At 38.4% G+C, this 24,944-nt stretch overlaps 1 protein-coding gene across 7 annotated transcripts in view; it reads left to right on the forward strand.

Moving 5' to 3' along the window:
• Window positions 1-24,944, forward strand: part of LOC112555964 (dynein heavy chain 2, axonemal-like) — a 90,271-nt gene that overhangs the window by 52,006 nt on the left and 13,321 nt on the right. For all 7 annotated transcript variants that reach the window (XR_003097568.1, XM_025224586.1, XM_025224585.1 and 4 more), the window contains 20 exons: window positions 28-216; window positions 508-593; window positions 2,440-2,570; window positions 4,729-4,878; window positions 7,588-7,755; window positions 8,544-8,704; window positions 9,807-9,946; window positions 11,099-11,231; window positions 12,154-12,299; window positions 12,594-12,804; window positions 13,102-13,218; window positions 14,566-14,707; window positions 16,010-16,296; window positions 17,026-17,190; window positions 19,282-19,407; window positions 21,653-21,868; window positions 22,131-22,281; window positions 22,389-22,538; window positions 22,863-22,995; window positions 24,292-24,436. Coding sequence is in view for 6 of the 7 variants with exons in the window: in XM_025224586.1 (XP_025080371.1) it covers window positions 28-216; window positions 508-593; window positions 2,440-2,570; window positions 4,729-4,878; window positions 7,588-7,755; window positions 8,544-8,704; window positions 9,807-9,946; window positions 11,099-11,231; window positions 12,154-12,299; window positions 12,594-12,804; window positions 13,102-13,218; window positions 14,566-14,707; window positions 16,010-16,296; window positions 17,026-17,190; window positions 19,282-19,407; window positions 21,653-21,868; window positions 22,131-22,281; window positions 22,389-22,538; window positions 22,863-22,995; window positions 24,292-24,436 (3,147 nt within the window). In the remaining variant the exon portion in view is untranslated. The remainder of the gene's footprint in view (window positions 1-27; window positions 217-507; window positions 594-2,439; window positions 2,571-4,728; window positions 4,879-7,587; window positions 7,756-8,543; window positions 8,705-9,806; window positions 9,947-11,098; window positions 11,232-12,153; window positions 12,300-12,593; window positions 12,805-13,101; window positions 13,219-14,565; window positions 14,708-16,009; window positions 16,297-17,025; window positions 17,191-19,281; window positions 19,408-21,652; window positions 21,869-22,130; window positions 22,282-22,388; window positions 22,539-22,862; window positions 22,996-24,291; window positions 24,437-24,944) is intronic.

The raw sequence follows: 24,944 nt of genomic DNA on the forward strand, positions 1-24,944 counted from the left end.
GCACATTATGACATGGTGTGTGCTCAGGAGTCCCAGATTGGACGTATATTTGGCACCATGCTGGAACAAAAGCTGCAAGACTTTGACGAAGACGTGAAGCCAATTGGGACAGTAATGACTACAGCCACTATAGAACTATACAACGTTATTGTGCAGAAGTTTCTGCCCACTCCAGCAAAGATTCACTACCTGTTCAACCTCCGTGATATTTCCAGGGTACTTCTTATCAGATTAATGGGGATTTTTGATAAGCTAACACTTCAGTAGATATGTTTGTACAAAAAGTGAGCAATCTTTTATGAATTGTCATCAGCACAAAGTAGAAATTGTGAATGTCTTTGGTAACACTGCTTTAGCCATCTGTCACCGCTTTTTATGTTGTGCGTCTTCATGCATGCAGACAGTTGTGGGTGTTTTGTATAGACAGATAAGACAGACATAAAAGTTGTACAAGCGAAATATGTGACGGTTTACTTTTATTGTGAAACTATAAATATTCTGTTAAAGGTTTTCCAAGGCTTGTTGAGAGCAGACAAAAAAGTCCATTATTCCAAAGATTCCCTCACTAGACTTTGGATCCATGAATGCTTCCGGTGAGAATGTCTTTTCTGCTTTGTCAGCATATTTTTTTGCATTTTGTCTTGCCTGTCTCTTTCTCTCTCATTTGTCTGTAATCTGTTATATGTTGTCTATATTATGAATACTCTTTACTTACTGTGATGATGTATGGTCAATCACTCTCCTTTATTGATGTTTGCCAGCCACGTCTTCCTTTGTTCATCTTGGCATTGGCCATCCTTAGTATCCTAAAGGGCAGTCTAAGAGATTTTGTGCAGGATCACATGGCCAAACCAGAAAAGCTTGTGCCATTTCACTGTTGCAAGAAGTTGTTCTCACCAGAGAGGCAGCTGTGCCCGGTATATGTTTATTGTTGTTGTTCTAGTATGAAATTCATGGAAGTTTCCATAGTTATTCGGTCTTGACTTCCTTGATTTTTGTGTGTGTGTCAGCAAGCAGTCTCCACCATCCATCCATAAAGCATGATGCAAACTATAAGAGGTTGTACAGGCAGTGTTTGGTAGCAGCTCAGAATATGTTGCTGTGCTAAATCATGCATCTGTTGCAGTTGCAATATTAATGTGGATTTCTGTCATACAGCTACCATTTTTAGACAGGGTCATTTAGCTGTTAGCCTTCTTGAAGTGTGTTCTGTTCTTGCAGATCAGGACATTTGGGTCACTGTTGATGTTAACCATTATCGACTTCACACTTGTTATTCCTGGTTACATTCACTCTGCATGTCTGCTATGATATCATTGTTGTCAGAGAAGTGTAGGCTGCATATGTGTCTTAATAATAATAATTAGAATATTTGTTTGTTATTGAATCCTAGTGTTGTAGCCAGGCCTTGCATGCTTCACATTACCAGGCTAAATAGAGATGGAAATGGAGTGTGGGTGGGTATGAAGGGTTTGTGGAAGCAAAAAAAGAGTCCCGTGTAATTTCTCTTATCAAACACGACATTCTACTAAAAACCTTCAACGTTTTCCACATGAACACACATATAAATAGACGAAATTCAAATTTATCCTACTCTTTACGCGATTCTAAGCAGTTTTATTTTGCCTTTACAATCCCTTTAAGGAGTACTATGCTGTTTGAGCTTTGTTCAGCGCTACACTGATTTGAATCAGACCTTCTCTATTGAATCTTCTCATGATCTGCCACAAATTTTCAGGTTTTTTTTTTTTAAAGTTGAATATTGAAAGAAATCTCACTGATTTTGTGGGTACTTTTCTCTCAGATTGTGAGTACTCCTTGATTCCTTAGCCATCTTTGTTTTTCTCTTTAGCTCACTGTTCATGATTGCATGCTTGATTGCTGCTTCAAAATTGTTTCCTTCTTATCTTCAAAACCTTCCACTAGTTTTAGAGATATATCATGACCTAGGGCTGCTTCCATCCAACACATACATAATGATATATTCCACTACTAAATGAATGAGATCCTTTCTGATCTGCCCCAAGAAAGCCTGAAGAAGAGTGTACCACATGCTGATGACTTTTTTGAAGCACGCTATTTCTCTGACAGCTTAAATCTTCTCTCAGTCTGATATACAAGATCTGTGTCTCTGAATGAAAGATAAGAACGTTTAAGAACAATATAACCGATAAATAAATGATCTACAACTTGAAAGCAGAAATCCAGAAAATGGAAAGAGAACCAACTGAATTCTCAGATCATCGACATTCCAGAATTGTAGAGCACTAGCTGACATGCTGGAGCTTACATCTTATTTTCTATGTGAAACATTAAATTCATTCCTATTTGGAAGAAATATATAAGGATCTCATACATGTATGCCTTTGTACAAATATTATGGAGCTGTAATTTTTTTTAAAGAACAAGACCATTATTTTTTGATTTTCTGTTGTACAGAGTTTTCTCAGACCGCCTTATCAACTCAAAGGACAGAGAGATGTTTGTCACAGTGTTGAGTGAAAAGCTGGGCTCTATGTTTGACCAAAGCTACCATAGTATTTGTCCCAACAGAATACCACCTATTTTTGGTATGTTCAATGTTTTCCTTGTTTTCAAATGCAGCCATGTAAAAAAGTTTTTCATTTTGCTGTCCACAGTCAGTGTTGAGAAATTCAAATGAGATAAATGTTATAATAATAATAATGATGAACATTTACATAGCGCTTTTCCAGTAATTTGCTCAAAGCGCTTTACAATAAATAATACACAAAAGTAAACTGAATCACCACCTATCATGCACCCATATTCACATAGAACAAACATGCTCACCACTACTACAGAAATACTTGCTCATACACGAAGTAAATAGAGACACATGCTAGGCATGACAAGGTCACAGTAAACTCACTTCTGAAAAGATGCACTTTAAGTTTAGATTTAAAGGTCGTAAAAAAAATGACGGCTGTCTGATAATCTGTTCCAAGTTGATGGGGCTTGGTAGGAGAAAGATTTCTGTCCATTTGTCGCTGTCTTAGTCAGTGGGACAGTGTAAAAAATTAGTTTCATAGATTGTTAAAAATGTAAATTTCAGGTATGTTTGATTTTATCATATGTTTCTTGCTTTACAGGTAATCTCTTGTCTGATTTGCATGAAGTGCATGCAACATCATTGTCTTTGCTGTCAGTCTATATTGCCATGATCAAGTGGAGGTGATGTTTGTAGGGATCCTGTCATGTGTGCACTCACTTTCTGACTGCAGTATTCCATGTCTTGAACAGCACTGTTAAGAAATAGACCAGCACTAGAAACCTTCAGTGATGTTCCCTGTTTCATCTGATAGAAAATATTACCTTGATTTATGTGAAAAAAATCGCTAAGTATACACAAAATTCACCTGTTAAAAAATTGTAAATAAACTATCAGTTATAGATCAATCCCAACACACCACTTTCATGTAAATCCAAAAATAGGTTTATCCAACAGACTTCCCCAAAAATGTTTTGTAGACAGGCTTATACAAGAAATATAATAATCAGACTGTCTAGTTTAATCAATAAAGTTCCGAGGATTTTTGCACAATACAACTTTATTAACTCACAAGGATCATTCCAAATAACCAATCACTTTCAAAATCTTCACCATCATTCAGTATAGTCAGGAATATCACCTGGAATTTGTTAACAAAGGTGAAACCCAGTGCAGGATGTTGGTTTATTTATCCCTTGTAGCCATAAGCAGTTTTGTTATTCAGACATAATATATAATATAATAATGGTGAGAGTAGGCTATAAGTTGATCTTAGAAAGTTATTTCATAAATAAATGTATTGTCATCATGACTGTTTCTCTCATTTTGAGCATTGGCATTTCAGTATTTTGAACCATGGCATGGCTATGAAGATCACCATTTCCTGCTATCTGCTTCTGATTGGACAAAACCAACAAGTGATCAGGGAAAACACAAACTCAACATTACCCCCATTTCTATTCTACCCAGTCAGTGAGTTTGCATCTCCAGTTTGTTTGCCCAGCTTTAGTCCAGTAGGATATGCTTTAGCCACTTTGTTTTGGTTGCACAATTCTTACAGTGTACAGTGCTACCCAGTAAACTCAACAAGGTTGGATCAATATAGGTGTTTCCTTTATTTCAATATTGGCATTTTTGTGGTTGAAATATTGACCAGCCCTTTTTATTTTAGCTCAGACAGTATGGATTAAAATTATAATCTGAGTGGCATGTGATAATCTTTTCATTCAAAAGGCATCTCATGTTCGAGCAAGAGCACATGAGGTTCATGAGGTTTTCTAGCCTTATCAGAAATGTACCTTCTAAAGACATCATACAAGCTGTAGGCTGGCAGCATGACTCCATGTTTACCAGGTTTTACCTGAGAGACTCAGTGAACTCAGTCTCCCAGGATGCTGTCCAGCCCATCTTATCATTGGTCAGTTTTGTCCTATCAGAACCAGACAGACAGTTGAAATTGAGGTGGCCAAAAGGGTAATGTCATCTGGTGAGTACTTGAAAAGATACATTTTACTATCAAAAGGATATTTTTCTAAGAGTGATTTTTCTCTTTTGATCTTGAAACTGCAGCCTCAAAGGTGCCCTGCTTTATTGTTGGTATTTGTCATCTTTTTGTCAAGCCATCATTTATTATATTTTTTCTTGCATGTATGTTGGATAAATGTTGTTTAGTTGCACCTAAGGGTACTTAACCTGCAGATAGGTTTTTTTATGTATAGGTGACTACATGAATGCAGACCTGATTTATGAAGATATAACAGATGCCAATAAGCTGAAATCATGCATGACAAATTTTCTTGATGTGTACAACAACACCCCAGGGATTGTTGCGATGGATTTGGTTCTTTTCCGCGATGCAATAGAACATGGTATAGTTGAACTGTTTCTGTTTTCTTATTACACAGTTATAACAGCTATAAACATTAATTAGCAAACAGCCACATGGTTGGAGCACTGCCATTTGAATGTGAAAGTGCACTGGTTTGAGACCCACATGGCTAGGCAAACATCCCCCCAGTCAATCCAACTGTCAGAAATGGGTTTATGGACTTTATAAAGGGTTGGGAATGGTCAAGCAGCAAGAGGAAGAGGAGATGGGCAGCACCTTCATAGAAAGCTGGCCTCTAGAAAAATGTGGACTCTAACACCTTACTCCCCTATGACCTTAAAAAGGTTAAGGGATGATCTTTACATTTACCTTTTAAACATTAATTGTAAGTTTAAGTATATTCCAATTTCTCTATTAGGGTATTGTTTATGAATCTTGCTCTCTCTTTTCAAAAGCATCTTTTAGCAAGACAATGAAGCTTTTAATTCATGTGTTTGGGCATCCTGCACAACACTGAGAATTTCTCTTTGATATAGCAGCTATTTAGAGCTAGTCTAGTGTGCCATAAATTATCTTTAGTTTTACAAAACATGGTTAACAGATGATATAACATTCAAAGGCTGTGCAATGATTCGATCCGATAGAAATGCACAAGCAACAAAGAAGTGTCTAGAGGGAGGCTTGTGTATGCTTGTCAATGAGAAATGGGCGACGAACTATACAATACAGGAATTGGATGGTACTCCATATTATGAGACACTGACAGTGTCTTTGAGGCCACACCATTTACCTTGTGAATTCAGCCAAATCCCTGTGATACTAAACTATGTGTCCGGTCCAGACTTCAGCCTCTCAGCTGAGCACATTTGTGAACACATATAATCAAGCAGCAACTAGATCAGTAGACCAGCCAGTATTTTTGTTAGGGGATTTCAACCGCTGTGATGTCAGTAAGCTGCTTCCCTGTCTCCATCAATACGTGACATGTCCCACCTGCCTTGACAGAACCCTTGGCAGGTGTTTTGGTAACGTGCTGGTTGCTTATGTTTCAAAGTGCTGCCCACTGCTTGGCAGATCAGACCACAACAGTATTCATCTACTATGCACCCACTTACAAGCAGCTCCTTAAGTGCAAAAAGCCAACAACATACTGTATTAGGACCAGGACATTCGAAGCAACTGAGATGCTTAGTGAGGCTGCCTCGAGGCCACCGACTGGGATTTGTCCTTCACTAGCTGTGGAGTCAACCAGGACTGGCAGACACAATCACCTCTTACATCACCTTCTGTCAAGAGTCTGTCATCGCTACTAAGCAGATCTATGGCTACCCAAATAATAAACCATGTAAAGAACTGAAACAGTGTCTCGATGAAAAGAAGATAGCTTTTATGCAGAAGACAAACAGAAACTGAAAGAAGAGTAGAAGGAGTTATGGGCAAAGGCAAAAGCATTTAAGACAGAATACAGAAAGAAGGTAGATAAATGACAAGGCAACACAACGGAGGCGTGGAAAGGGCCTGAACATCATGATGGTTAGAGGACAAAAGAAAAAAAAAGTGTGCTGACCCACACATTTGTTAATGATCTCAACACTTTCTATGCACTATTTGACATGAAAGACTTTAGCCAGGAAGATAATGTTTGCTTTTCACTATCGGCAGCCACTGTCAATCTGAGGGAGATGTCATCAGAATTTTCTCTCATGTTAACTCGCATAAAGCCCGTGAATCTGACAACATGAGAGGCAAGGTACTCAAAGAGTGTGCTAGTCAGCTAGGTGGTGTCTTTACCAGACTTTCTCACAGTGTCTTCCGTTTATGGCGCACATCAACAATAATATCAGTGCCAAAGAAGCCTGATGCTACAAACTTGAAAGACTTTCGACCTGTGGCTCTCACATCTGTTGTGGCCAAGTGTTTGGAGAGGATTGTGGGAAATTTGATAACCTCCACCTTGGCTGATCACCTGGGTCCTCTTCAGTTTGCCTACAAGTCACACAGGGTGTCTGATGCCACTCTCACTTTTTTAGATGCTATCCTACAACATTTGGATGCCTCTGTTTCAGCTTTAGACCAGCTCTTCAGGACTTCATGTTTGAATATAGTTTAAATGCTTTTCTGCTGGTGCATTCTGTTGAAATGTCTGAAAGCAACATAATCACAACTCTGAAGTCACACATAACAGAACATTTTTAACTTAAGGTAGGGAGGAAATTATATTCAAATGCATTCAAAATCATAAACACAAGAAATTTGAATGTACACTATATTTGCTCAAGGCATTGCAAATTATATTGCTGCTCAACAATCTAGTATCAGCCTAGCGGTGATTACTTTTATATTTAATTCTTTAACCGTAAATGTAGGAATGTGGAGGGAATTCCTTAGCTGTTTTCTATGTTAAAGCATATTATAATTACTGTATTAAATTTGTGTGTGAGTGTGAGAGAGAGAGATTGAGAATGTTTAGGTGTAAACCTCAGTATGTGATAATGGCCAAAGGTTAATAAAATTTTTGCATTTCAGATTTTATAGATTTATTTTTTTATGCATAACTTTTATGTATGGATCTTAAATAAATTTGTGCAGGTATACAGATCTGTGCTTACCATGTGCTTCCACACCATAGCTTGAAAGCTTTCTTTTTTTTTCATTTTATCCCAAGAGGGTTTGGCAATAAATTTACCTTTTATTTGTTTGCATATATGATTCTAACTGCTAGGGTTAAATTTTGTATTTTTTCTCTCAGTGTCAAAGGTAGTGCGAGTGATACGTCAGCCCCGTGGCAACATGCTGATGATAGGCATTGGAGGAAGTGGGCGCCAGAGTCTGACCCGACTGGCAGCCTTCATTTGTGAATATAAGACTTTCAGCATTGAGGTGACAAAGAACTACAGAAAGCAAGAGTTTAGAGATGGTATGAATAATTTATTGCACTACAACATTGCATTATTCTGTGCTGTAGGGCGGATCATTTTACCATTTTATTTCAGAAGAACCCACATTAATTAGCATGTTTTTGTCATTTGGCCAGTTGTACTGCTAGAATAATGTTATATCCATTAGTTTGGCAGGATTAATGAAGCATCAATGACAACCACATCTAAAATAAAATTCTGACCAGTCACATGCTTATAAGTAACTGAGGTTGCCTACCACTCAGCATGCTTGTGCACACTTGAAGTGTAGTCACAGGGTGTTGAAATTTGTTGCAGCCGCACAACAAAGCAAACTATTCCAGCAAACTTTCAGTATTAAGTACTAAGACTGCAGATAGACCCGAGTCTTGGCCTGTACGCTGTGGGGTGTATCATACATGATGCAACTGTTGTGGCTGTCTGAGCAATGAGTGCTTCTGCTGGTATTGTTTTTTCCACCTGGCTGCTGGTTGAGGTAGTTAAAGCTTCTACTTGATCTGTTCTTGAACTCTTTGCTGACTGCCTAGGACTGTGGTGCAGGCATATTGTTGCTCCCCTTTCATACCCACCATGCGGGGAGGGTGAGAGTGTGGTCTCTTGTGCCATAGATGCTGGGCAAATCACTGCTTACACCCACTGTAGACCAAAACAGGCCCCGCTTACCAAAATGTTGTACCGACCAATTGCACTTATGCTGGCACCTTTGTCAGTCTGTTCCACATATACTTTGCCCTTGCAGGAAGTTGACTGTTTCTGCATATACTTACTGAGCCTATTTTGTCTGCAGATATAAAACAACTGTATAACCAGTGTGGTGTGGAAAACAGATCCACAGTCTTCATCTTCAATGATATACAGGTGATACAAGAAAGTTTTCTTGAAGATATTAACAACATACTCAGCAGTGGGGAGGTGCCCAGCCTTTACAAAGCTGATGAATTTGAAGAGGTAACTGAAGATGCAGCCACAAAAGCTCTGTAAAATTCTGTAAAATTAAGCAGTCAGATTTGCAACACAGTTGCACTTGAAGGATTTATTTGTCTTTGGTTTTCCTTAGCTTGGCACATTCTAAGAAAATTTTCTCATGTCAGTGAAAATATCAACTGTTGGGAAACCTGAAGTACTCATCTTCATAATGAGCCATCAAGCAGTGAAAGAGAAAAATAAAATTATTGCAATTTCTGAAGCATGAAAGATTAACATAGATCATAACTAAACAGCAGTTGAAAAGTTCTTAGACCTTTCAGTAGATTTTGTAGAATCTTTTGTCAGCAGTAGCATGGAAAAGAGATGAAGCAACAAGGTGCAGAATGATTGGGATGTGTAGATGGCTCTAATAATAATAAGTAGGAATTTATAAAGCGCAAAATTTCAGTCAAAGGCAGAGTCATTGCACGGAACAAGATCACAAAGTAGTAATAAAATAGTTGCTCTGTAATGTTTTTAATTTAGCAAGGAGAATAGTAGTTTGTTTTGGAAAACAGTGATCAAACTTTAAAACTTTATAACAGAAGTTTCTGAAATCAGACTTTTTTTTAAAAAAAAACCTTTCTAATGTCTGCTAAAATGTGAAGGCAGAGAAAGACTTTTGAACATAGGTTAAAAAAAAAAAAAAAAAAAAAAGGTAGATAGCCCCATAAGTTAATGGTTATAGGGACAGTGAACACAAGTAGTCCATCATGCCAGTAGCAGGTAGAGCCCAGCTTTGACCATCAGTACTTCTCATAAATGAGGTACCCACTTCTCCTGGAAGAGGGAAAGGTTTGCAGCTGCAGAACTGAGATAGCCATGAACCACCTACTGCACATCTAATCATCAGACTATAAAATTCTCATAATCATATTGGACTAATCCAAAGACGAAATAGAACCAGAAGAAGGAAACATTTAACTGACGGTCACTTCACCATTGTGCACTGCAGTCTTATCTGTCACTATCCATTTTGGAAAAGAAAAAATGTCTTTACAGCCTTTTAATATATTTGCCTTTCTTTTACTGTTGTTTAATAAGAGAGTTTGCTTTCTGTTATGCTGTATCAATTTGAAAATAGGTGAAGAATTCATTGGCAGACGAGACTGCAAGAGCTGGAATAGAAGACACCACACAAAATGTGTTTGATTTTCTTATTAATCGTGTCCGGACTAATCTACATGTTGTACTATGCATGAGTCCTGTTGGCGAAGCATTCAGGTAACCAGTTAGGAATATTTAGCATTTTCCAAATAAAATTAATCACCCCTCTTGGAATTCAAAAAGCTTACTTTTCTGCACATAACAGTCACTTATAATAAATTAAGTTTCACTTGATACATTCATCGACATTGAGCTAGTGACACTGTTCAAACTGACCATAGTCTCTTGTTTGGTCAGGTGGTCTAGTGGCGCAACACTTAATATAGTGAGGATTGGCTGTCATATCTCTGGCATGCTCATCTTTCCCTGCATGTGGCATCTGTTTACAGGGTTCACTACTTAGCTGTGATATAAGAGAAGAACTAAAACATTTCTTAGATAAATATATTCTGGCACCAAACCTTAATAGCTGCCTCAACCCACCAAAAGAATTATGGCTTAATATACTTTCATTTGTAGCATCAATAGGGACAAGTCACCCAAATGCTAGACTAATATAAGATGGGCAAAAGATTACAACTGGATAACATAGCTGTTATATATATAAATATGTATTTAGCCATGCCCATCCCCATAAATAAAACTAAATATCCACAGGAAAGATATATCAAACCATCTAAAGCCCAGGCTAAAAAGTAGAAACTAAAATCATACCAGGAAGCCAAATAATCTAGATTAGAGCAACATGAGGGACACAGTAACCAATACCGTTCACCACAACTGTGGACTTGACAGGCCTCCTAGGCGCCCATAGCAAGTGACAGCAGCAGGAAAAGAAGGCACAAACACAGTTCACCACCAAAACAGACTCGGCAAAGCTAAACACCAACAGGAAAAGAGATAACAAACTAGAAGTAGACAAAACCTGTGGCACCACAAAACAGTGACCCTTCCCCCTCCCTTCACCCACATCCCCCAAAGATCACTATGAGATGGAAGCACTTTCCTTTCCAAAGGAAAAAAAACAACAACAGTTGCTGACACCAATTCTCATACCTTATCTGGTCCATGCTAATGAAGTATTGATGTTATTGACCCTTAAATGGGTATGTCACACATATTAGATAAAGGAAGGAGCAAATCATTAGTTTAAATAAAGGGGAAAAATTCACTTTTGTGGTATGACCAAAGCCGCGACGGTAGTTCGTCATAACTTTAAAATGAAAGGCAGTAAAATGTACACGTGACAGTGATAAACCCTTGATGCAGGAATCGCATCCGGATGTATCCAGCTCTTGTGAACTGCACAACAATTGACTGGTTCCACAAATGGCCTTTGGATGCTTTGCTGGAGGTTGCTGACAAATACCTCAGCAACATGAGTCTTGGTAGTGCTGAGCAAGTAAGTATGTAAGATGCAGGGTAGCTGATCCAGAGAGTTTGGATAAAATGCAAGTAATAAAGAAATAAAATTATGATGTTTATGTCACTCTGGCAGAGGTGCATTTTTGAGTGAATTTTATACAGAAAAATCTGTAAAATCTGGAAATGAGATTTTTAAAATTATTAGTATGATTTTTTTGGGTCTCAGGAATTTATGTTTGCACATTTGCACTGCAATCATGAGAACCCAAGACAGGTGTCTGGAGACCTTCATCTACAAATATTGATGTTCCCTACGACACTAAAAATCAAAAGCAGACCTTTCTTAAAATCATGCAGAACTAACTTTTAGTACATTGAGCCTAGCTAATAAAAAAGAACTACACATTTTGCCGATTGATGTGATATCAAACGTCGGTTGAATGACATTCTTCATCATGATTGATCCTCAAAACTTGCAGCTGCTGAGAAGGGTGTAGCAGAGATGTTCACCAATTTTTCCTTGTTTCAAAAAGAAAATCTCAATAATGAGAAAAGGGATACATGTAAATTAACCAGAAATTTTGTTTTTATTTATAATCTATTAGCTTTTTACTTTATATAAAATACGAATTTTGGACACAGAATACAAAAAATGGCACCAACAAATACGGGTTACTTCTGGAAAGGGTGAGCATGTCTTCTCTGGAGAGTCATGGTTATCAGTTTTAGTGGGAGATTCTGGAGATCAATATGATAGAGTCATTGTTAAAAGTATATCTGTGAAGAAAAGTGAGATTTCTTCATATTGTTTAAAGGAAAGGCACAAATGTAAATAGTGGCAGAATATGTAAGTTGGTAGGAAGGATAAAACTTTTTGCATGCAGATTCTTTCCAAAATTTTTTTTCAGTTTTTCTTTCATATAACAGCTAATTAAAGAGTAGACTAAACAATGTTGCAGGACAAGTTAAAGCCCTCCCTGGCTCAGGTTTTTGGAACTGTACACAGCTCTGTGTCTCTGTTCTCTGCCCGGATGTTGAATGAAATGCATCGGCATAATTATGTAACACCTACAAATTACTTGGAACTAGTCTCAGGGTACAAAAGGTAAGTTTGCATTTTATTTTCATTTTTTTTTATCAGTAACTAAAGGAATAAGGAGAGATAGGAAGAAATGGAAAGTGTGTAAATGCACACACAAATCCATACAAAAATCAGGAAAGTTAGTTATTGCACAGATTCCTGCCATTCTTTTTTTATTGGCTGTTAGTTCTTGCATGTAAATAATGTGTTGATTTTAGATACAGATTAATACTCTTGGTATGGCTTTCGTAATTAAGAAGTTATAAAAAGTTCTATTTCTTTTAACAAGATTAGTTGTGTTGCATTGTTTCACACAAGGCTTTATCGTGAGAAGGAGAAAGAACTGGGAGATGAAGCCAACAAATTGAAGAATGGTCTTTTCAAGATAGATGACACTCGAGAAAAAGTTCAAAACATGTCAGTGGAACTGGAGGAAGCAAATATTAATGTCATGGCCTTCCAAAAGGAATGTGATAAATTCATCAGTTTGCTTGTCGCGCAGAAGCAAGAGGCAGATGAACAGCAGAAGGTGTGCATCTACTTTGTGTGTGTGTGTGTGTGTGTTGGGTGCACCTAATGCACTTGTTATGTGTCTTTGGGATGAGTAGATGTTCAAACAGATTTGTGTGCAGTCACAACACTGCATACAGCAATAGAGTGTGTGTTTGACACTCTCTTTTTTTGTCAGAAAGGATAAAAATGGTAAAAATTCCTTTAAACCTACTTAGGGGCTATTGTTGTGGGGAGTTCAATTTTGGGAGTAGGATTTTTCATTCTCTAGGACTGATTCATCTTTTTGATACCCTGAAGCACCATTATGTTTCAGGCTGTAAGTGTACAAAGTGCTCGGATCCGAGAAGAGGGGAAAAAATGTCAAGAGATAGCAGACTCTGCTCAGCACGATCTTGATGCAGCACTACCAGCATTACAGGCTGCTGTTGAAGTAATGTTACTCTTACATTTAACCTCCTTTTCATCAACCCCCAGTTAACTTTGGGCTTTAAATGCTGAATTGGGGTCATATTGGGTTACTAAGTGATGCTTGGGGTTAACTATTTTCACAAACATTTCCAAGCCAGAAGTTAGTAAATGCGAGTAATAATACAGCCAGATTTTGCTGCAGTTCAAACAGATGATAATTTTTTCTTGTAGAAGCAGCCATTAAAGGTACTAAGCCATTATTAAGGAGCAATCAACATGCATGGTCTCAGTGTAGTTAAATAATGAAACAATTGTAATCATGCATTTGATGCAATCGTAACATCTGTTTCTGCTGGGTCAATGGGTTGGTCTACATTACTTCATTTTTTTTTTTTGCTGACAAACCTTACAAGCAAGGTTCGCAGTAGGTGTCAGCTAGAAAGTAGAAGGTTCCATACTAGTGGGGGCTGGCTTACTACCTACAAATTCTGGTGTGTTGTTCTTGTACAACTGGCCCATCACTGATGTCTTTGTTTGTAGAAGGTAGGTATCGAACAGCTCCCAGGACTGTCCCTTCCTTGCACTGGCTGCATACATAATAGCCAGCCTTGAACTGCCCACTTGCGGTTACTGGACCTATTGTTACACAAGAAGTTATGGAGTTGCCTGAGCCATGTGGGGAGACCATGGCCAGACAGGGCAGGGTTGGGGATGACCACGGGGGCTGAGAAAAGTCCTGACGAGACTGTGGGAAAAAGTGTGGGATGGTTCTGGATCGTTCGACAGAAAATAGAATAAGTAGTGTAGCTTTACAGTTGAGAGAGGCTTTTTTGGTTTGGAAGTGAGAGCAGAGAAACAGCAGGGCAGCCGCCGAGTGAAACTCTTAATGACATCTACAGTTGTGTGGCAATTTCGATCTTTGTTGTTTTCTTGTACGACTAGCCCATCCCCATGTAGCCATCAGGGATTGACGTGTTGGTTACACTGAAGTAACCACACCTAGGGAAAACGCCATACTGGTTGCATATGAAAATACGTAGTTGATGTAAAAATCCATACGAAATTCATACTGAGGTGAGGGAAAAAGGAACAAATCAGCAAGAAATGTGAAGAATGCATATATTACTTGAGAGATATGTGTAAGCAGTTGTAAAGCTTTGGAATAAGACAGTTGTCAGGGCTGTGCTTAGGGGCAGGCAGACAAGGCATCTGCCTAGAGCCCCGCACTTTTGACAGTCGTGGCATCGAGGGCCCCACACATGTCGTATGCCTCGGGCCCTGTGGGGGCTAAGAACAGCCCTGGTTGTTGTGTACTCATACCTTTTAATTGACAGATGGAGGTAAAAACTGATTTGATGTCTTTATTTAGGCACTGGAATCATTGAACAAAAAGGACATGACAGAGATCAAGTCTTATGGAAAACCACCAGCTATGGTGGAAAAAGTCATGCAGGCTGTGATGATACTGCGCAACTCAGATCCCTCATGGGCAGAAGCCAAAAAGCAGCTGGGTAATTTATGGAGAGAAATACTTATTCTTTGACTAAAAATATACAGTGAATGTGTGGTCCAGTAATGGTGTGTGTGTGCAACAATTTACACAGCATGGCAAGGACATTATGTTTTACTATGTTTTCGTTTTACTTGATGTTGTGCTTTATGTGGTAACTTATTTGTTATTATCATTTGTTGTTTTGAATGGATGAGCAATTGATGATATCTGTGTGGCTTTTATTATTGATGTGCTTTAGAATCGTATAATTTCTGTATAGATTGATAAAGTATTGTCATTGTCATTTGGTGTGTACATGTGTGTGTGTGTTTGTGTAACATGAAGGTGCATCATTAATTCTTCCTATTTGCTTTCACAGCGGAATAACTCTTTTGGAAAAACAATTTCTATATTTATTCATTTTTGATGAAGATATTGTGCCCATGAGGCAGCAATTATATTGGTTGTTGGGAAGAGTGATTGAATTCTCAAAGTGTTTGCCTGTACATTATAATTTGTTCATATTGAATTCTAGATAGCATAATTTGCATACTAATTTTCTACTTATTACTCCTTCTTGCTGGCTGCCTGAATAATTCTTCACAATCTCCAGAAAGTACAGAACTCTGCTGCATGTCTGGTGCTTAGAGCCAGGAAACGGGACCATGCCACCCCTCTCCTTTGTTTTCTACACTGGCTTCCCTTTCTCGCATTCAGTACAAACTGTCCGTGCTTTGTTTGAATTTCTTTGCTTGCACCTGCCCTGATTATTTCTATGAACTGCTCTTCCCTTACATCTCAATCTAGACAACTCCGCTCCTCGTCTTATGGTCATCTCCTGTCATTTCTCATCCTCTCATCACTCTTCCTGTCACCAAAACAACAACATATGGCCACAGGAGTTTAAGTTATTGTGCAGCTAAACAATGGAACTCTCTCCTTTTCCATATCTGCCACCTAGCCACTATTGAATCCTTTAAACATGCACTGAAAACTCACCTCTTCTGTAAACATTACTCCTAACAACCTTTCCCATAAAGCTAGTCCTTTTTCACACCCTTCCTTTTGTAATATCATGTTACTCTCAGCTCTTGTTCCTGTTATTTGTTTGGTTCCTCTTTGTGTTTTCTGTATTTGATTTTATTCTTCGTTTAGTACGGTTGTTAATTTTTTTATAGCTCATACCTTATTTGTTTATTTTCCTGTTCCTCTTATGCTGTCTATGCTTTGTTCTTGTTCTGTAGCGCTAGGAGCATGCTCCTTAGAAGTGTGAGTATGCACTGTGCAAATTTTGCATTTATTATTATTATTAATTTTGCAGGTGAAGCCAACTTCTTGAAAGACCTGATGAACTATGACAAGGATAATATAACTGACAAAGTGTTAAAGAAGATTGGCAAATATTGTGACCAGGCAGACTTTGTGCCAGAGGTTATTGGCCGAGTTTCCACTGCTGCCAAGTCACTGTGTATGTGGGTCCGTGCCATGGAGGAGTATGGTCGCATTTTCCGGATAGTGGAGCCTAAACGACAGCGCCTCTACAAAGCCATGGCTACTTTAAAAGAAAAGCAAGACATGCTGGCAGAAGCAATGGCTAAGCTAAAAGAAGTTGGTTTTTAGTGACATTAACGACATTCTATTTTGTCTTGAAGATAGCAGAATTTTTGTTATCAGAGTATTTTTGTTTTGGTACTTCTGGTTCGGTAATGATTAGCAAACAATATGAACTGATTTAGAATTAGGTTTAGCTGTATATTTCCAGAGAAATATTAGTACTAGATGCTGGATAAAAGCTCAGTCTGTATTGATGAGAATACTGAGATCCTGACTGTTCAGAAGTGAAAAAGTTCCTTAAAGGTAGTGAGGAAGAAATTCTTGACTTGCCATCATTTCATTTATGAAACATGTAATGGAATGTAGTACACATTTCATATCCTGTCTTCGAAGACAACTACAAATGATTAATCTTTGAAATAAATGTGCTCAGTTGATGTCCCTTATTTTACTCACCCATTTTTAAAAATGAATTCCTAGCATGTGTTCAAAATAAGATTATGTTAGATTATTGTTCCTTACACCAGACCTAAATGTTTGAAGATTATGTGATCGTTAGACATTTTGTATTTGTCACACTTTTCACAAATCTCTTAGTGATGCAAGCTGTAGGCAAAGATTTTGGTTATACCTGTCACTTGATGTTGGCCTCTGAGAAGGTTGTTTGCAATTGATACATTTTGACTAATTATTGCTTATTGGTGCATGCATCACATTAATTTCTTTTCTTTTTTCATGATTATTGGTGGATGTCTTAAAATGATTAGTGTTTTTGCTGTTCAGTTGGAGGACAAGTTGGAACTGCTGAAGAAAGAATATGATGAGAAACTGATGATGAAAGCTGATCTGCAGAGAAAAGCTGCTCACATGGCGCTCATGATGGAGCGTGCTAGAAGACTAGTAGAGGGTTTAGCTGGTGAACGGTTGCGCTGGCTGGACACAGTAGAGGTCAGAATTATTTTAGTGCTCAAGTTTTCAGAACAAAGATCATATTGATTTTACTAGTGTAGCACTCTAGTAGTGTACTAAGTTATGTCTTTGTTTTGTAGAGGGTAAGGGTTGAACAGCTTCCAAGACTGTCCCTTTCTCATGCTGGTTGCGTATGTAACAGCCAGCCTTAAACCGCCCACCCGTGGCCACTGGACCTATTGTTACACTAGAATAGATGTTACAAAGTTGCCTGAGCCACTTGGGGAGACTGTGACCAGACAGGGTGAGGTGGGGTGACCACGGGGGCTGAGAAAGGTCGTGAGGAGACTGTTGGGAAAAAAGGGGGGGATGGTTCTGGAATGTTTGATGGGGATAGGATAAGTAGTGTAGCTTGAAAGTTTAGAGAGGCTTTTGTTATTTGGAAGTGAGAGTGGAGAGATGGCAGGTCAGCCACCGAATGAAACTCTGAATAAAATCTACAGTTATGCTCAATTCCATCTTTCTTGTGTTCTTGTACGACTAGCCCATCCTTACATAGCCATCAGGGACTGACGTGTTGGTTACACTAGTAATGCTGTTCTGACTTCATTCTTACCAATAAAGAGAGGAAAAGAGAGCACTAAACCTTAAGAGATCAGATCCTGTAATTCTGCTGGAACTTTTACCTTGCAAAAACAGCTTTTTTTCTTTGTGATTTTGTAAATGAGATAGAAAACAACATTGGTGGGATTGAAAAAAGTGCTCTCCTGTTTTGCTTGCTATGTCATTCATTTATTTGCTACATGGATAGATGTGGCAGTTGACAATGCCTGGCATTCACACTTTCACAATAGTGAACAGTTTCTGCACAGGAAGACCAGCTTACTCCTTCAGTAACCTGGTCACTGTGGTGTTGAGTCTTCGACAAAGTGTTGTACTGGATCACATGGCCAAATGAGACCAGTTTATGCTGCTTGACTGTTGCAAGTAGGGGTTTCTGGTGTCTCTGGTGTCTAACGAGTGTGACAATCATGTTCCATATGGAGTCATACCCTGTATGAGATCCCAAGTAGCCTCCTCAGGCACGTTCTCAAATATCCACAAGCAGAGTCCAGAGCTTCACATCTATAAAGCAGGATCAGTACTATGAGTACAGACTGTACTTTTTAGTAAGCCTGATGTTATCCTGTGCAGCCTAGCTATTGACACTGTTGCTGTGGCAATCCAGATGCAAATACCTGTTGTGGACCTGCCATCTTTGTACAGGGTGGCTCTAAAGTACTTAAAGCTGTTTACCTTTTTGAGTCGTACTCCATTCATGTTGCTGTCTACTTTGCAATTGCCAATCCAATGACCATGACGTTAATCTTGTCAGTGCTGGTCTCCATTTCATATATGCGTTTGAACTGTCAGTCAACCTGTTGGTAAGGTCCTGCAGTTCTCTATTAGTGCATGCTATCAGATAAATGTCATATGCAAAGAGTAGGTTGCAAATCAGCCTTTCACTTAAGGGAAATGGTAGTATGATTGCCGTGAAGGGTTTCATAATGTTATTCTCCCAAAAAGTTGAACAGCACTTATGATAGGGGGTAGGCTGAAGTATGCCTAATGTTGTGTAAAAGGAAGCTCCTATTTGGTTATCCAGCAATACTGTGCTCTTTGAGCTTTTATATAGTGTTTCAATGACTTGGACAAGACCCTCCAGCGTTGAACTTTTCATCATATGCTAGAGCCTCTCATGCCAGATTATGTCAAAAGCCTTTTTAAAGCCTATGAAGTTGTGATAGAAGCCTGCTGGTCCTGAAGATGCTTCTCTATCAGGAGACGACAATTAAAGATATGCTCAACTGTGCCTCTTCCTGGTCTGAAGCCAGCTTGTTCTTCTGCTAGAAGGTCCTCAGCAGTGGTGCTAATGCAGTTCTATATTACTTTCAGCAAGACTTTTCTGGGATGGCTGATTAGGGTTATTCTGTAGTTCTGGCACGGTTTACTGTTTCCTTTTTTTTTTTGTAAGGGATATGACAAATGACTAGTGATGTTATATGTCCAAAATTATATGTACATAACTTTTACATGCTTTTTATAGATGTCCACATGTTTGTGATGTTATATGCTGCATTTTTTTGCCAGGAATTAGAAAACCAGATGGGATACCTACCAGGAGATTGCATGATTGCTGCTGCTTTTCTGTCTTACTTGGGACCCTTCTTGTCTGAGTATCGTGAAGAGATTGTGAACAAAGTGTGGATATCAGAGGTCAGTTCTTGTTTGAGTATTGTGAAGAGATTGTGAAGAAAGTGTGGAGATCATAAGTCAGGTCTTGTCTGAGTATCATGAAGATATTGTGAAAAAAAGTGTGTGTATCAGAGGTCAGTTTTAGACATTTGCATTAACAGTAGCCAAGAATTCGATGTTGTTATTAAGTACATGACTTATACATTAAGAGTAATGTGTTTTTATTGGAAAGGAGAGCATTCTACCTCAAAATGTCCTAATTTGTACAAAATCTGTTAATTTTATTTAATTTCTCTCTGATTTTAGCACTGTCTGCCCCCCTTAAGCTTGATTATTTTGTCTTAGGAGAAATACATTTGAAGCTTTTTTTTCTTGGTTTCTGGCCATTAAGAACATGTAGTTTACAAAATAGTGGGGGTAAGACTGAAAAGTTTACAATTTTACCTATTAGGAAAGAGGGGGGGGGGGAATTGGTGTTTTACGCCGTGTCAGCAACTAAGGCTATATTTCGGCAAGCAGCCAGCCCTGTAAACAGATGCCATGTGCAGAGAAAGAACAGCGTGCCCGAGACGAGAAATGAACTCAGGGCAGCCAACCTTCACTGTATTGGTGACAGGCGCTAACCATTGCGCCACCGGACCGCTCTATATTAGGAAAGGGAATTTGGTAAAAACTGAATACTTTTCATTTGGCTTAGTCATTCCTCGTGTAAGGCCACAGAAATTGAAGGAGACAATGTCAACAGAGTACACAGTGCTTTACATCTAACGTCAGGTCTGAAGGCCTCAGGGGCAAGAACTCAGACAGTACTGTGCCGCAGTGTGCGCTGGTGTTTGGCGGGGTTTTTTTTTTTAATTTACCATTTCCCTTACTAACATGTCTCATTACCTTTTCTTTGCTGTGTGGGGTAGTCCCCAGTTTTCTTGCATGTGCATGTATGATTAAGTGTATTTCTTCATTTTTTTTTTCTCTCTTTTTCTCATTTTTATCTACCTTTTTATTAAAATTCTTATTTGTACCGTTTATTTCGTCTTTGTTGTGGTCTACGTTCATCAGGTATGTCGTGTCCCGCCTCTGGCTGAGCAAGTGGGTTTGTGTTCGTGCTGGCTGTGTAAGGGGTTGCAAGCGTGCCTCTGGCGATGCTGGGGGAGATCCATGACATGGGCTACAACACTCCTTTTATATATTATCTATAATTTTAAAAATGTGGTTCCTTGTGTTGACTTTTGCTGTTGGGGATATCGTCTAATCACCTGGTGTTTCCCTATCTTAACTATATTTAAGCATTATCTTTTCGTGCCATGATATAGCCTTTGTTGCTGGCACAGTGTAAAACACAAACATCCCTTCTCATTCTGCCAAAAAAAAAAAATCTTTAGGCTTATCTACTAACGAGACCTCTTTATATCCTAAAAGAAAGGGAATCTCATCCCCTTCAAGTTTTTCTTAAGTGCTAGAAAAAGATGATATTAACGTCCATGGTTACCAACTGGCCAGCAGTCTTCATCACAGCATGAAACCATGTCAATATGGCTTGTTTCTGCCTGTATTGAGAAATAAAATAAATTTTGCAGATAGTTTGTGCATGTTGAGAATGTTACAATGTTGGAAAAATTCTAGGAAATCTGCAATGTTTTGCCAATCTTCTTGGCAGATATGTGGTGGTCATCAAGGATCAGGTCATAGATTTTATCTGAATTTTTCCTTGTTGCCATTTAAACAGACTGTCCCAAGCATTGCTCTTCTGTTACCTTGAAATGGCCAGCCCAGAAACATGCCATATTCTTCTTGACCATTAAGGCATGAAGGACACTACTCTTTTAATGCTGCTAGCATTTCAGAATAAATATGCTGCACTTCCTTGCATTGTTCATGACCACACATTTGCTAAATTCTACTTTTGATGCTGCCATCATGAATGAAAACTACCACTACTCCTGGAATTTTGCTGATCAGGTTCTCAAATGACTTCCCTCCCTTTCGTAATTGTTGTGCTAGTGCTACTCTTCTGCATCCAGTTAAAATTACAAACTTTTCATTCCCCCAACCCCATGTGCATAAAGGTGGCAATCATCATGAGAATGAATGTTGAGTTATTCTTGTAACCTATATTTAGACAGTCAGCATTATGAGATTTGATGATTCAGATACAAATTTCAGAATTTTTTGGGGGGAGAAAGAAAGATCTATATGGTTCATTTTGATTCAACTTCACATTATTTGTATTAGCTGATTTTATTACTTGTTGTCTTTGTGGCGGTTACAGATTCGCACACTAGCTATTCCTTGCACACCATCTTTCTCCTTCACGGACTTCATGGTAAGACCCACACAGGTGCGTGACTGGAACATTCAAGGTTTACCCAGTGACAGCTTTTCAACAGAGAATGGTATCATTGTAACTCAAGGAAATCGCTGGCCATTGATGGTAGATCCACAATGTCAGGCCATCAAGTGGATCAAGAACATGGAAGGATCTAAGGTCAGGGCTGACTATGTTTGTGTCTGCTTCATTCCTGTCAGCAAAATTCCTATGATTGTTGCTACTATAAACTGTCCAGCACATGTGTTTCAGCTATCTATAATAGTCAATCTATAGGGCAAGTGATGCAAGTGCTAAATATAGACTGTTTGGGGATACTGCATTCTAAATGAGTGAAATAAGGAAAACTTCACTGACCAAGATTGTCTTATCAAGATAATTGCTTTTTAAAATCTTCCAATTTAATTGTGTTTTTCTCAAGGGCCTGCGGATAATAGACTTGCAGCAGTCTGATTACATGCATATCTTGGAGCATTCCATTCAGATGGGCATTCCTGTGCTGCTTCAAAATGTACAGGAAGTGCTGGACCCATCATTAGACCCTGTCTTGACAAAGTCACTGGTGAAAGTCGGTCAGTTTTATCTCTTTAAATGACCTAATGTTAAATAGCTGTCATGGTATTTTCCACAAATCATGTCATTCAGTTCCTCAGATACTAGGATGCTGCTTGTTTTTCAGGCAACGCTTACATCATGAAGCTGGGAGACAAAGAGGTTGAGTACAACCCAGAGTTTCACTTCTATATCACCACTCGAATGTCCAACCCACATTACACACCTGAGATCTCTACTAAGACTGCAATTGTTAATTTTGCTGTGAAAGAGCAAGGTAAGTCTTTCATACATGCTCCTGATAAATTGGACATTTGGAATAAAAGATGTGAGCCTATGGGATTTGCCAGAAACTCTGATGATGTGTGCTCCCATTTTTACTGCACATTTATGTCTAGAAAAGGGCAAATGTTTCAGGCCTAGGTTACATTTTTCTGTGCAGGCAGTGCGCATTCCTTTATTACTACCTGAAATTACATCAAATGCTCAAAAACTGGTGGTAAGCAGATTTTGGAAACAGCACAGCCTTCTCATACAGTTGATAACTCATGTTTTTAATGTGCTTTAGTGTTCAAGTTCCTCTGGTCTGCTTGATCAATAGGTCTTGAAGCACAGCTACTTGCAGTTGTGGTGGGTAAGGAACGACCAGATCTTGAGGAAATGAAGGACAGTTTGGTACGTGGCATTGCAGCAGGCAGGAAGAAGCTAAAGGATCTTGAAAATGAAATCCTTAGGTTAGTTTTAAAAAAATTGAATTGATGTACCTGAATTACCAAAAAGATTTTTTGAAGATATAATCAGTATGTCATGCCTCCCCTCCTCCTGTCATCCAGCCTCAGCAATTACTGCCCTGTATGTATGTGATATGTATGTAGGCTGCACAATGGTCTTTCACAATGATTCTTAGGATACAGTATGAATAAAACCCACATCAGACCAGGTTTGTGATGCTACAGCTCTGGAATGTAGATGACTAAAAACAAAAGAATATTGAATGACAGGCATTGTATGGAACTGGGAAGTTTTAGGGCACTTGAATGCAGTGTGAGTCCATATACGAAAATCAAAGGAGTGAAGAGGGACTTTGGTTGACAGGCATTCAGTTAAAGCAGGTAGATAGCCTGCAGTATGGTTACACTTTTCAGCTATGCTTTCAGGAGGTAAATTATCCACAACTACTGGAGTTGTTGACACTAAGATACAGCATCAGAGTATAAATAAATCAACAAAAATGCATCACATGATAACAATGTTCAAAAACATCGCTGTTTTCCATTTCTGCATTCATGCTCAGAATGTTAGGAAATGTTTTACTTGGAATCCAAAGACCCTGTCTGTCCATGACATGTAAGCAGACATCTCCCTTGAGAAAGAGTTTGTGACATGCCTCCCTCCTTTCCTGCAACCTAGAGCACTGTGTGACCTAGGAAACTTTCTGTTGTTGTTATGACAGTTGATTTGACTTTCTTACATGAGAAGTGCAGAGGCTAAAGACCGCAAAGTGAGATAATATAATTCATGTAAGCAGTTTTCACCTTGTTTTCAAGATGAATGTATTCCTACGGGCCATAATTCAATTCAAGTCTTCCTTTTTTTCATAATTGATGTGCACAGAATTATCCCAGCTTTCCATCTTAGTAAAGCACCACAACAGAAGTCACCACTGAGCAAATTTCAAATGCTCCAAACAGTATGATCATTAATATAATAGACATCACTGCTAAGCAAACTCCAAATACCACAAACAGTGACAAAATCAGAGACTGGCAATAATCTACCAGAATATTACAAAAATACTATTTATTATTTATTTTGTAAAATACGCCACTTTAAAAGGATGGCACAATATAGAAATTGCCAATGAAGATAGCAACATAATTTGTAAAAGTAGATAATAATACTTTGAACAAATTGGTGACAAAATAATATTCCTTGTGATGTATTGTTTTCAAAAAGCAAGGAGTGGGAAGTAGTGATTTTGAAGATTTTATTCAATAAGCACCACTTTCTTTGGCTTTGTTCTTTGAAAGACTCCTGAATGAAACCAAGGGATCCCTCTTGGAAGATGAAACTTTACTAAATACTCTGGAGACATCCAAAGTTACTTCACATGATGTTGGTGAGCAGCTGGCAACAGCAGAGACAACTGAAGTGAAAATTGATGCAGCACGTGAGGTTTGTAGCATTCCTAGATTTCAAAGAATGCATTAAATAACAGACTCAATTGTTCAAACAGTTCTTCCTCAAATCATGTAAAGAAAATGACTATTTTTTCTGAATCAAGATGAAAAGTAATTTTAATAATAATAATAATAACACATAACTATAACAGATCTCTTGTAAAATGCATTTCCTGCATCCATGGATCTGAATGTGCTCCAGTATGGTGCAGGCTATGCAACACACAACTGCATGCATGTATGGAGCTCCCTTTTCCCCACTTCCCATCCCAACACACAGAGCTGCTAAAAGATATCCCATGTGTTGTAAATTCCTAAGAAAAGTTACAAATCGTATTATGTAGGTCCTTTGAAAGGATTGACTTGATGGAAGAATATTATACAATATTTATTGATTTTAAAAAATGATATAAACACATCATGAAGGTCTTCTGCAGTTTATCAGCTTCTGTGGCATCAATAAGTGGCATCAATTACTGTTTCAAATGCAGTTTGATTGGGAA

The sequence above is a fragment of the Pomacea canaliculata genome, linkage group LG14 (genome assembly GCF_003073045.1).
Source record: "Pomacea canaliculata isolate SZHN2017 linkage group LG14, ASM307304v1, whole genome shotgun sequence".
Classification (NCBI taxonomy): Eukaryota; Metazoa; Mollusca; class Gastropoda; order Architaenioglossa; family Ampullariidae; genus Pomacea; species Pomacea canaliculata.